Source organism: Paroedura picta, chromosome 10 (assembly GCF_049243985.1).
Source record: "Paroedura picta isolate Pp20150507F chromosome 10, Ppicta_v3.0, whole genome shotgun sequence".
In the NCBI taxonomy this organism is placed as follows: domain Eukaryota; kingdom Metazoa; phylum Chordata; class Lepidosauria; order Squamata; family Gekkonidae; genus Paroedura; species Paroedura picta.
Window position 1 is genome coordinate 66,376,450 of NC_135378.1, and position 13,322 is coordinate 66,389,771.

The 13,322-nt window shown below is 41.3% G+C and overlaps 1 protein-coding gene across 3 annotated transcripts in view; it reads right to left on the reverse strand.

Moving 5' to 3' along the window:
* Positions 1-828: 828 nt before the first annotated feature.
* LOC143819214 (uncharacterized) overlaps positions 829-13,322 on the reverse strand; it is a 184,512-nt gene continuing 172,018 nt past the window's right edge. The window contains exons 2-5 of one of the 3 annotated variants that reach the window (XM_077300598.1): positions 13,072-13,219; positions 3,696-3,808; positions 1,736-1,788; positions 829-1,426 (exon numbers count right to left, since the gene is read on the reverse strand). In XM_077300598.1, the coding sequence (XP_077156713.1) occupies positions 1,340-1,426; positions 1,736-1,788; positions 3,696-3,808; positions 13,072-13,142 (324 nt within the window). In that variant the 5' untranslated portion in view covers positions 13,143-13,219 and the 3' untranslated portion in view covers positions 829-1,339. Of the gene's footprint in view, positions 1,789-3,695; positions 3,809-13,071; positions 13,220-13,322 lie in introns of all 3 variants that reach the window. The other 2 variants (XR_013224865.1, XR_013224866.1) reach the window with 2 other exon arrangements.

The window sequence follows — 13,322 nt, forward strand, 5'->3', positions numbered from 1 at the left end:
CTCTGAAAGTTGAGAATTAATGCAAGCCAAAGAACTCTATACCGTGAAAAGAAATGCACAACTGTTAAAAAAAAAATAAATCACTGCAAAACCTCCTCCTAATATGGTTTGATTTTTCTAGCATGTTGACTATAAAAGTGAACTTTGTTAATTAATGGGAGGATGCCAATATGAAATTTTGCCAGGCTCTAAGTAATGCTATCAGAACATGTACCGTTCAAACAATTTATCAATTTATGGCAATCTGCTAGTTGGGGCTGGAATTATTTGTAGTTAGAAATTTTCAAAGGAACTGCTGTTGACACTTGACGTTTTAAAAAATACAAGTCTAAGGGGGTGAACAGACAGATTTTAAAAAGTGGGGGAAGTGGCATGGTAAAGCCTGATCTTGTCAGAGCTCGAAAGCTAAGCTTTCTCGGATGGGAGACCATGAAGAAACCACCTCTCTGCTTCTCACTTGCCTTGAAAGCCCCTTGCTGGATTGCCAGAAGTTAGCTGTGACTTCACAACACTTCTTACTCTAACTTCTGTCAGCCAACAGGGTAACGCTCTTCCAGAGACAGGCCCAAGGTCCTGACCCGAAAAAGACACTGAGAGACAAACTATACATCATGCTGCAGCTACACCTTACCAGTTCCCAGTAGCACATTAGGTGTTGCAAAGCACCTTGGGAAGGAACAATTTCCAGTGGATTATATGGAGGAAGTAATCTTCCATGATAATCTCCAAAAGCCAAAGGTGCATTGCATTAGTGCAGAACTTTGCTAACAAGTTCAGTAATGCACAATTTACCCTTGAGGTATACAGATCCCTTCCACCACTGCAATGATGGAATTCCAACTCCCAATCTGGTACGCATTATGCAGAAGCTATTCTCCTGTACTGTGCCTTAAGGTGGTGTCACCTCTGGCTGCACTGATAAGTGAGAAGAAACCAGGTACCAGGCTCCACCCACATGCGCCCCTCTCACCTGTCCTGTTCATCACAGTCTGGTCAATCCAACAGTAACCCATTCCAGTCTTTGCTATCCAAGTGGCTATTGCTTTTGTATCCATGACTTGTGCAGCAGTTCACAGATCACTCCCATGCTCTACTGCAGCACACTCCTGGGTAGGAGACTCAGGTCCAGCACTGTTGCTCAAGGAGTTAGTGGAGGAAGTGGGGCTGCTAGTTCAGCACCCATGGCTACCAAGAGTGATGCTGCCACCGGTTTTCTTGGGTTGCTCCTAGCCACTCAACTGTAGCCTTCTATCTGCATGGTGCTCTCAAACTCCCTCCAGCTACACTCCAGTGAGGGTACTGCATCACCTTCACTCTCAACAGCACACAGCCTTGGGACTTAGTCGCTGCCGGGGAACCCTTCGATGAGCAGGGATGAAATGAGGCAACGGAATGAAGAACAGGAGATCCGCTCCATGAATGAATTCTGTGCAACATTGAAAAATCATACATTTTAAGCCCCATGGCTGAATACAAATTATTTCCCCCTCAGCTTCCACTAGCCTGCACCATATTCCAAAATAACCTCCAAATGATGTTAAATCTATTTCTCCCTTGAGAACACTAAAGAAGGAAAACTCACACAGATATTATGTACCACAGTAATATTTAAGAGATAATTTAACAGACTAGCAACAGATGTTTTAATTACAACGTAGTACACAGGAATCAGCAGTGTTTCCCACAAGGTTACCCTATAATTACCATGGGGGAAATTATTCTTACGATATGTTACCAGAATATCGGCCTGCCTTCTCTCCTCTCCTTTTTCTTTTACTGTTGCTGTTTCTGAAAAGACGAACAAAAGAAATCACTTAGATTTTCAAAATGCGTCTTGTTATTGTTTGCTGGCAAAAAAGGCTATATATATATATATATATATATATATATATATATATATATATATATATATATATATATATATATATATATATATATATATATATATATATATATATATATATATATATATATATATATATATATATATATATATACACATACACATACACGCAGTGGAATGTGGGTTTGTAAGCCATTCGCAAGATTTGTGATGTAGGGGATGCATGTCCTACTTTCCATCCAAAATGCTGTCAGCTATGTTTCTTAAACAATAAATTCAACAACAGTATATTTTCTACAGACAGGCGAAAAAAATGTCTGGTTGAGAAGAAAAATTGTCTTGCCTGATTTCCCTCACCACCACCACCTTAGGACTGATCAGATGATTGTCTGGGATTCTGGGCTACAATTCATTTTGATTTAAACCTTTAGACCTCGATTTTAAAAGATACCTGCATCTAATCAGACATTAGGCATAGGATACTTAGGGAAAGAATCCCAGTATATTTTCTGATAACTGCCACAGAGTTCCAAAAACCTCGCCGGTAGTCTTTAGACAGCAGCTGGATAAGGACCCATCATGGATGCTCAAGGCTGATCCTGAGTTAAACATGGGGTTGGACTAGATGCCCTGTATGTCTCCTTCCAACTCTATGATTCTATGAACTTCTCCCTGATAATACTGGGACATTTTAATGCCAAGGAAAATCCAGTTACAAACAATTGCTATAGCGCCTCAAAAGTGCATTATCCAACATGGGTCGTATACTCTGCTGGCAGGGGCTCATGGGAATTGTAGTCCATGGACATCTGGAGTACCACAGGTTGACTACCCCTGGACTAGATGATCAGTATGGTCCTTTCCAACTCTATGGTTCTATGCTACATCTGCCTTTGTAGCTCTAGACTTCTTTGGTGCTATTCTATCCCCATACTAACCAGGGCTGACCCAGCTTAGCTTCTAAGATCTACAGACTCTGGGATTGGCTGAGCTAGCTAGGTTGGAGAACCCCTGGATTGACCTATGACTGATCACACTAGATGGTCCACAGCAGGTGGCAGAGAGTGTGCATGGGGAGTTCCAGAGCACATAGGAGGAACAATTTACAATTATAGAAGGATCAGTCTAAAAACTCTGCAGAGATCAGGTTATATCACATACCAAATTGAAGATAGTAGAAAACAAGGCAACATTAACATATATTCATATTAATTATGAAACTATGATTGTTTCCAGCAAAGGCAGTTCACAGGCAAGTAATAAATAAATAAATACAACACAACAATTTTTAAAAAACAACAATTTTTAAAAAACAGAATAAAATAATCACATATTAATTAAAAAAATATCCACAGTAAATGGCTATATTATGGGTTTAAATAACACTGTTTAACACATGGATACACTACTTCTACACTTTTAAAAATGCATAGCTGCTCTTTTGATTAGTTAGCAGACCAATTCCTAACCATTTAAATTGCAATCCAGCAAAAATGACATCCTGGTTATATAGCAGAAACTACTGAAAATGAGAATCTGGGACGACTAACTCAAAAATGCCAACATGCATTTTAGAATGGGCAGAGAAGAAAGTCAGATGGGAGCTTTGCATGAATTTATTCCGGATTCTGCCTTTTCTTTTCTGGAACTCCTTGTGATATCAGCAAAAGGATGAGCCGTTTGAAAAAGGAGCATTGTGTCATTCATTCATTCATTCATTCATTCATTCATTCATTCATTCATTCATTCATTCATTCATTCACAACTGGCATAGGATCTAAAATAAACATGCTGCACTGTAACTCTAGAAACAGTCCAGAATAGTCCCACTATTTGATTAGCTTGAATTTACTTCGGTCTTGTGTTATTGGATGTCCTGGATTCTCTGTGCTTTGCATTGAAGAAACCAACCCCTGTCCTCCTTCTCCCAGGCTGAAATAGTTCCTGGTCATTTGGGCTGATGTACTTTAAAGAGAAGAAGAAGTTTGCATTAAAAATTTCACAGGGAGCAAAAGGTGAAGCTTAACTGGTAAAAGCACAAGCAGAGATTAATTTTATAGTGGAATGTCACCACAATAAATGAGCGGCAAGTTCCTGTGGCTAAATTAAATTATATTGAGGCTGTCTTATAAATGGCATTTTAATCTAGTGGTGGAAAGGGGGAGGGAAGAAAAGAAAGATTCCTCAAAGCTATTTAGATCTTCCCAATAAGGGAAATGTATTTCCCAAGGAAACTGATCTACTCCGTTTTGGCATTTTGTTTTGTTTTTACATGCTCCAGATCTGAGTAGCCACCACAAGATGAGCTGTCTTGTTCTGCTTTTGGTCTCAGTTAGCAAACCAAACTGATGCAGATCAGAATGCTTTTCTTCGCATCGGGAGAGGAGGGTGGTTGTCAAAAAAGCTTCATGATCAGCCACCATGGGGAGGAATCCTCGCAATAATCAATCGCCAATCAGTCTTGGAAACTGCTTACTCGGCTCTTGCACCGGGCTCTTCATTACTCTCCCTGTGTAGTCCTCAGGAGGGAAGAGATGAAGGGCTATTTCAATAAATAAAGGAATAGTTTCCTTGCTGCAAATGGTGGGGGGAACCACAAACATATTCGGGGGGGGGGAATCCTATATAAATATCCCAGAATGAAACAAAACATTTTTGGTGGTGCTTCCTGTCTACCTGGCCAGGATAAAGGGGAGGAGATCTTATCCTTCAACCTGAAAGCTGAGTTGGTGGAAAGAATATACTCCATTACATTATCAGAAATGCAGCAAAATGTAATCCATTGATAAAAAATTATAGATTAACATTCTCTTTATGAATTGACTGATGCCACGGCTTGTTAATGATGTGACATTTTGGAGGTTGTCAATTTACAGGGTCATAAGTCAGAAGCAAAACTTGATGGCACATGGCACACATACACATGTCCAAAATTCCAGATGTGGAAACTGATTCAATGAAAGCTGCACACTTTTAACATTAGCAAGAGAGGCCATTTAAAAGTGTGTGGGAAAAAATGCTTCTGTTAAGAGGTGGCTGATAACATTTGTCTGATGCAAAGGCTAGGAACTGGATTTAAAATGTGTGGTTCACAAATGTAAAAGTAACAGTAGAACAAACAATTGGTTTTGTGTGTGTGTGTTTGTGTGTGTTAATGCATTCGTCTTGGGGAAAGCAGACTAATATTGGATCTTGCCAGAAGAGGGGGAAGGCATGTGTCTCCTCTCCTGTTTATTTTTTAAATCATAGGCATTTGCTTTATCCTAAGTGAGCTGACCACCAATTTGGCAACCGATCGGTACCACTAAATAATAACTGGATGCTCATATTCTGTGAAGGCAAGGACAGCAATTTCAAATTTATTTTCATAGTGGAAAATAGGTTTGCCAAAATAGCTTCAGTTTATGGAAAGCGACGAACAGCTGTATTTGGTTTATAATAAATCTTTGACAAATCAGTAAAAGCAAATAGACAGCGCAACTGTAGCCCATAAAAGTGGAAAATATTAAACAACAGGCAGTGAAGTTGTTAAACTTTCCCACAGATGCGGCTGGTAAAAGCCTTCACAAGACGCATACGTGTAATGTCCGCAAGGAGAGGAATCTGGGAGCAAAGGGGCATGAGAAGAAGATGAAATTACTTCTTATTAGAGGAATATCCCATTAATGGGACGATTCTAGGTACGCGGACGAATCTCTCTCTTGCCGTTTCCTTCTCCTATTACTGAATGTTGCTGCAGAATAATTACTTGCTTGCCAAAAAAAAAAAAAAATGACAGGGCATTGACATTGCAGACTTATTGAATTTGTATTGCGTGCCTCCAGGCCATATTGGGGGTTATTCAATTTTGCCTGAGGAGGACAACCTATTATGAGAGATGAGTCAAGAAGGCATCTGCTCTGATTGCCCACCAAAACCATTATCGCAGCACTGAGAGGGCATCAGCAGCGAGTGGACAGACAAGACAACGCTGATCTCGATTACCTAGGGACAAGATACAATTTACATTACTTGAAGCAATAGGACAGAGGGCAATCAGTCCAGGGAATAGGGCTACAGACCTGGAGTGTGCAGGTATTAGCAGCCCCGGAGAAAGTCAGCTAATTGCTTATGCTGGGCCAGATGACCTCTAGCCCTACAAGATATTAACTGATTGCCTTGATCTGTAATTAGATGGACCAGTTTTACATGGTCAAGAACTGAAGTTTTGAGTGAAAAGGGAAAGGAAAGCATTCCTTTCACAAAAGGAGGGGTTTTGTTTTCCCTTATGGTTTTCTCTCAATATATTGCTACTATGACAGGAGACATACCAAATTTAGCTCAGGTTCTCAAGTTTTGTTCAACTATAATTTTCTCACAGATGCTGTTGAAGGATTAAATAAAGTAGTTAATCCACAATACTTCTGAAAAAAAGAAAATTAAAACTACTTTTTAACAATATTTCGCATCATGCAAAGGCTAATGGGTAGATGTAGGAGGTGTCAATTTCTCTGTGGCTGGATCTAAAGGTTTGCAATTGGGAACACATATTTTCAGATAACCTCATAGGAAAATGTCTTTTTTTGTTTGTTGATTGCTGCTATTTTGCTTTAAATAATAAATTCTCACTCACCCTTATTGGAATATGCAAGATTTGTAGTGTGCATGATTCAAAAACATATGAAGATTATTTTACATTGGATAGGGGCATCTGTGGAAATATGTATTTAGCATAGTTAGATTGGAAACTTCCTGATAGTTTTTAAATAGTCTCCTCCTATGTCCATCTGAGCTAACGATGGAGACTTCCTGCTCCTTTGAGTATACTTCCTCCCTGCTTCCCTCCAGAATAGACTGGATGAATGCAACAAAACAGACAGTTATTTACCTCTGTCCTCTTTCTATAGAAAATTGTTTCTCTTCACAATAAAACTGTTTTATTCTTTTAATCAGCTTGGTACTCTGCTCTGTGCATATTTAAAGTCTGCCAATAATTCTATGTTCTTGAAAAAATTGGCTTGGGCGGGCGGTCCCGTGGGCAGGTTGGCCAGTAGAGGATCATATAAATAATTCTGGAATACTTAAATCATACCCTCAACATTTCTTTAAAAGGCTAACAAACATTGAAGTTCTATTTCTCCTAATGGTTATGGGAATCTAATTATTTGCTGAAGTCCTATTTGAGTACTTCCTAAAGTTGCAAATGCCATATTGGGAAATTCCTGGAGGTTTTGGGTGTGGGGCCTCTAGAGCAGGGGTAGTCAACCTGTGGTCCTCCAGATGAGCTCATGGGAATTGTAGTCCATGAACATCTGGAGGACCACAGGTTGACTACCCCTGCTCTAGAGGATGGGATCTGGTGGATGGAAGGACCTCAGTGGGGTTTGAAATTAACACTTTTAAGCAGCCATTTTCTCCAGGGGATCTGATCTCTGTTGTTTGGAGATGTTGTGATTCTGGGCCCTACCTGGAGACTGGCAAGCCTAACATTTCCTGGTGAGGTTATGAGCAGCCTCAAGCAGGGCTGCAGAGGTGGCATGCATGAATAAAGCTTCTTTCTACTGAATAGGACCACTGGGCTATCAAAGTCAATCTTGACTGACTGGCAGTGGCTCTCCAGATTCTTGGGGTCTTTTTCATTATCTAACTGCCTGATTCTTTCCCATGGGGATGCTGGGGACTAAATCTTGCACCTTTTGCATGCAAAGCTAATGTTCCACCACAGAGCCATGGACCCTCTCCACCTACAGTCTGCATACAGGAGAAGCAAAAATGAAAAGGGAATTTTCATATCAGCAAAGCAAGGATAAGTATTTCAAATTTAGCCAAAACTGTTGCCTCCTGTTCTTGTTCAAGGTGCTTAAGGGACCTGTGCTGACACAGTGATTACCCTTTTCTGGGTACACACATTTGTCACACCTCGCACAATATACCCCGAGACTAAAGTCATATTGCTGTGAATTAAAAGCAAAATTGCCTTGTTTCTCCTTCAGATATGTAAACAATTTTGAAAAAAATTAAATTTAAAAACATTTTTAAAAAATGATGAGATATGATCCTTGGATTATTTGAATGCAAGATAACAAATTATAGACTACATTTGAAAATTTTGTAAGACTTGGATGGATATTATCCACCAAATGCCCACAGGCAGTTTTCCAGCTTTGCTAAAGCAGAATCACAAAAAGGGCAGTATGAGAACTAATGTAGCTTTTGCATTAATTGTCTTCATTACAATGAGGCATCTATAAAGGTCAGGTAGGAGGAAACAACTAGGGGGTGTAGCTTTAGAAAAGGATACAGGGCCAGAACAATAGAGCAAGCAAGCAGGAATGTAACACTAAAGTAGGTACCCAGGAGGACAGCTAGGATATAGCCTGAGCGAAAGAAATATCAAATAGCTATACAAGGTTTAAAAGTGTTTGCATGGACTTCTTTTCCCAGCAGTGAGTTCATGACACAATGGACGGTGGCATTAATGTTCCCCTTCCCCAAGAAGAACCACAAAGATTTTTGTTTTTGGAAGAATTATCTTCTCAGTTAAGTTATTCGATGCCAAAGCATCAGTTTAAAACACATGACAAAAAGTGTCCTAAAATTCTGCTGGGATCTACCTTAGGTGTCCTTACTTGGTGTATTCCAGATCTTTGCCTTCCAGTGGGTTATTGGTCGCACCTCAATAAGAACACTGTTTTGGCATGAAAAATTGTCCCCAGCCAGTTATTATTGAGTGAGAATGGCCTAGCATGGAAATAGATCTTGCCCTCTTGTGTTCAGCTAACCACAAGCCCTTGTTAGCAGACCTCCATCAATGCTTTCTGCTGGCTAGCCTGCCTGCATTTTCCCAGATCATCTGGCCTGTTGACCCCTGGGAGATGGGAAATGAATGCAAACCCGCTGGGTGTCTACCTCTGTTGGGTTTCAACTGCCACCTGGAAATGTGAGGCCACTATCCGGCTCAACATCCACACAGCCCCTTATGCCCTCCCCAAAAAACCTAGGGAGGCCAGCATGCAAGCTTTGCTCCCCTAAAAAGATCCACTCCATGCTTACCATCTGCCAGCTGTGACAAGCTATAACATTTTCAATAAACCCGATTCACAACCATCTAGAAAAACAAACAATCTAAGGGATGGAGGATGGGTTGCCACTTCAGGCACCAAGGGTGGCAAAGAGGCCATGCCTAAGCAGATCACTCCTAATAAAGGGGGCCTGGCCTGGCCCCTCCCCTCGCTGCCATCACGTTGTCGCCTGTTGCAGGGGGATGTTGGGACAGGGATTCCAAGGCTGCCCCCAGTGTCCCTCCCTGGCACTCCCCACCCACCGCAGGAAAGGCCCCCTCACTAATTCTCAGGGGTTCTTCTCTAAACTGTGCTTCAGAACAGGTCATTCAATGCAGAACAGTGAGAGCAAGAGAGAGAGAGGTCATCTGAGCTTGCTGCTATTTTGAATTTATTATTGGATTATAATTTTGTTTGTTTTACTAATAGTACATGTTGTGATTCTAATTAGGCTTGTAAGCTGTGCCTCAAGCATAGGATGAGGTGAGATATAAATATTTTGAATAAATGCAGTCAGGGATGCAGCTGTCACTTTCATGTCCCCCAGCAAAACTCAGGGAACCTTCAGTGCTCGCATGAGAACATGACTTGTTTAGGCTGGACGAATTTCGCCCTTACTGAGTGCTGAATGGTCTCACAACTGTTCCACTCAGCAGGTCACAGGCTCAGTCTCACGGGAGAGAATTCCTTTCGTTTTCCACAATACTACTCCTTATTGAATGTGACCCATTGTTTTAGAAAGCTATCCTCCTGTTGCTGGAAGCCACCGGAACTCAATCAGCACCTCATTAGGAAAAATTGACTTAAAACATTGATTCTCAAGGTGCTGGCTTAAGGTAGCCAAATTGATCCCATTTGTAGATTAGTGTCACAGTTGCTGTTTTATGTAGAAACTTACTTTGAAAATTGGTCCCTTTTTTTTTTTCGGTTGTCTGTTCCAAACACATAAACTGTCCTTTAGTGAGGTCATTCTGTAGATTTCGATTTAAAAGTAGATTAATTACTGTTAAGTGCTCAGCACAGGGTTTGAATTATTTCCTGTTGACTCTGCATCCTTTAAGCCAATAGATTCCACAACATCTAGAAAACGCCTCCAGAATGTCAGCCTTTTGTTTTGTGGCACTTTGAATCTATGAACACTAACCGTATACTCATTGACCATCGTGAATGCTGCTCTCCTCTTCATAATGAAAGTTTCCTCACAATTTGAACATGGGTTGATAGGGAACAAATTGTCACCAGTCTGTTCTTGGAAAACTAGTCTGGCAGCTCCTGTTTGGAACGACTTATACTTGGAACCCAGAATGATACTCGTAGCACTCTAATGAAAAATAGTGTTCCGCATATTTTCAGAATTAGAACACAAAGAGGAAATACAAAACACGGTGATCACAAAATAAGGGTCAATCACGGGCAAGATATAAGTTAGTGTATTCTACCTAGCAAAAGCCAAGAAGGAAAGTTTGGCTAAACCTCCTAAGACATCCACTTTAATTGTGACAAAATGGAGGTGCTACTGGTGGGAGCCAAAATAGAGGTTATCTACTGTTCTGAATGGGGTTGCCATCCCATCTAAATGAGCAGGTTTGTAGACCTGGCTTGTTGCCTTTTACCAGCTTCAACTGGTGACCTAGCTCTGCCTTTCCTGGGAAGGAAAAATCTTGCCACTGTGGTAAGTGTAGATTAATGCATTCAATGCATTCTATGTGAAACCTGAAGACTGTCTGGAAACTACAGTTGATACCAAATGCTGCAGCCAGAAAGTTGACTGCTATGGGTCATAGAGACCATATCACTCCCGTCTTGTTCTATCTACAGTGGCTTCCAGTTTCCTTCTGGGCTTAATTCAGGGTGTTGGTATTGACCCTTAAAACGATGTATGCCTTCTCCCATATCAACCTGTGTGTACACACCAAACATCTTCAGAAACCGTGCTTCAGTTGCCCTGCCATCTGAGACTTGGTGGGTGGTAACCCAAGAAAGAACTTTCTGTGTCATGGCACCAAAACTCTGGAACTCCCTCTCCAGGGAGATTCATCTGTCTCCCTATATTGATATTTTTCATCACTGAATGAAGGCCTGGCATACTCCGAAGAACAGTGAATGGCCTCCTCCTTGGTTTTGGTGTTGTACATGTCATAATTGTCCTCCTGGTCTCCTTGGGAGTGTTAACTTAGAGGTTCAACGGTCCTATGGGTCCTTCACCCATCCCCACAGTCCTGTTGTTTTTCAGTACCTTCCACCCCTCTTCCATCCCACGGTTTATGACCGGTAGAGACAATCTTCCTCACTGTGAAGAGCTCTCCCTGATCTACCCTCATCCTTGGTTCACATAGTAGGGGTTGGAAATCTACTGCCAGGGATGGCAGAGGACACAGACTAAATATCTCCTGAATTTGTGCCTTTTAGATCAAAAGCCTTCTCTATGGGAACAGTTTCTCCTGCTTAAACTAACCCCCTATATATAGACCCGAAGGGGGCTACCTGTGCTTGTCCCTGTCAATGTTCCTGTTCCTTCCAAGCTTTGTCCTGCTTCACCCCATGAAATCCCTCAATAGAGACTGATTTCTTTGCACCACATGTGTATGGAGCAGTTCTCCACGAGGGGGTCTCTTATGGTCTGCTGGACCAGCCTACGGTTCGTAACAGTACATTTATGTGATCTTATTGAATTATTTTATTTTACATGCCATTTTTCATTGTTCAATTGTTTTAGTGTTTTCATGTTTACTGCCTTGGGGCTCTTATTGGGTGCAAAGGCAGCATTAAAGTGTTTTAAATAAATGTAATTAGTTTCTGGCTAACTTTCCCGCATTTGGGAATGCACAAACTGACCCACATTTGCTTCTCTTGTAGTTCTTCAAAGTTTGAAGAACCTGTCTTTACCCTTTTTTACACTATAATGCTGCTTATTCTAGCTTTTTTGGGTGGGGCCTGGGGCGGATTCAGATGTGATCAGCTTTAAGTTATTTTTTTAAACTATTCACAATGTGTTATTTCATGGGAACTAGTTACCTCTCTTATTTTTCACATTCCTCTTCTTTGGGCATAGTAGTTTCTTTCTGTTATGCAATTTCAATCTAATATATACAGTGCTAATATATGTAAGTTCTATTATACAGAACAGAAGTTTCCATGCAATTACTTTTCTCTCTCTCTTTCTCTTTGTATAAATAAATAAACAATGCTATTGCTATCTGGAAGTCAACTTAGTTTGACTCACAACTATTTTGGGTATATGATCTTTATTTTCTAGGCAGGGACCACATATTTTAGATCAATATAATCTCATTAACTTTTTTATTGCAGTGAGTTGATTAACTTTGTTTCAATCAGCACTAATAGATCGCTACAAAAATAGTGGCAGCTTTGCACATGTTCTGCTCAGCGAATTGGAGGCACCAGACTTGGGGCATTGGGGGGAGGGGGGAGGAAAGGCTGCCTTCTGCTGTGCAACCAATGAACAGGCTGCGAACTGAAAGGTAAATAAAACTGTTCCCTCATTTTTTTTGCCCCTCTTCCTCCCTCTGTATCAACAGTGTGGGATTAGCTGGTCTCTTTGGGGCTGAGCAGGAATGTTTGGCATACTCTTCTGATTGGCTGGGAGGATGGGACTTTCCCCCCAGCTTCACATATTTGCTTTAATGGTATACTCAGCATGGTGTAGTGGTTAAGAGCAGCAACCTCTAATCTGGAGAAATGGCTTTGATTCCCCACTCTTCCTCATGCAGCCAACTGGGTGACCTTGGGCTAGTCACAGTCCTCAGAGATCTCTCCACCCTGCCTACACCCCAAGGTGTCTGTTGTAGGGAGAGGAAGAATAGGCAATTGTAAGTCACTTTGAGACTCCTTCAGGAAGTGAAAAGCTGGGCATAAAACCCATCTCTTCTTCTTTAAACTGGGCTGATCCTGATGTGCTCTGAAGTGGTTTTTTTGTAGGTCAGGTGCTAGCAATCCCCCCTCCCCTCCAAGGCATCCAAGGATAGGAGAGGCACCCAAAGTAGCCACTGATAGCTGTCCAGTGACAGAGGGGTGAAAGGGACTAATCCCTCTGCACATCCATGCTCAAACCTTTGCACTGCACATTGGAGTGATAGGCAACATCTCTCTAGATACTTTGGTGCAGTTGAGGCAAAGCAAAGGTGTGACCTATGAGGATAGGTCAGCCTTACAAAAAGTCAAACCCACCTTGGAAAAACCAGCTCCCTGTTTGCAGTTGATGAACGGGATATGAGCCCAGTCGGTGAGTGTTCAAACATCCTTATGTGGACCTTTCCCAGTCTTTCCACTTGGAGAGGTTAGTTCCTTCAAGCGTCCATGGAAACCTATTAGAACCCTTAGGAAAAAATTACCACCCATTAAGAAAATCTCAGACAATTACTTTGAGCTATTCCTCTAACAAAGGAATGGTGGAGGGTATGTGGCTTAACAGGAAAGGA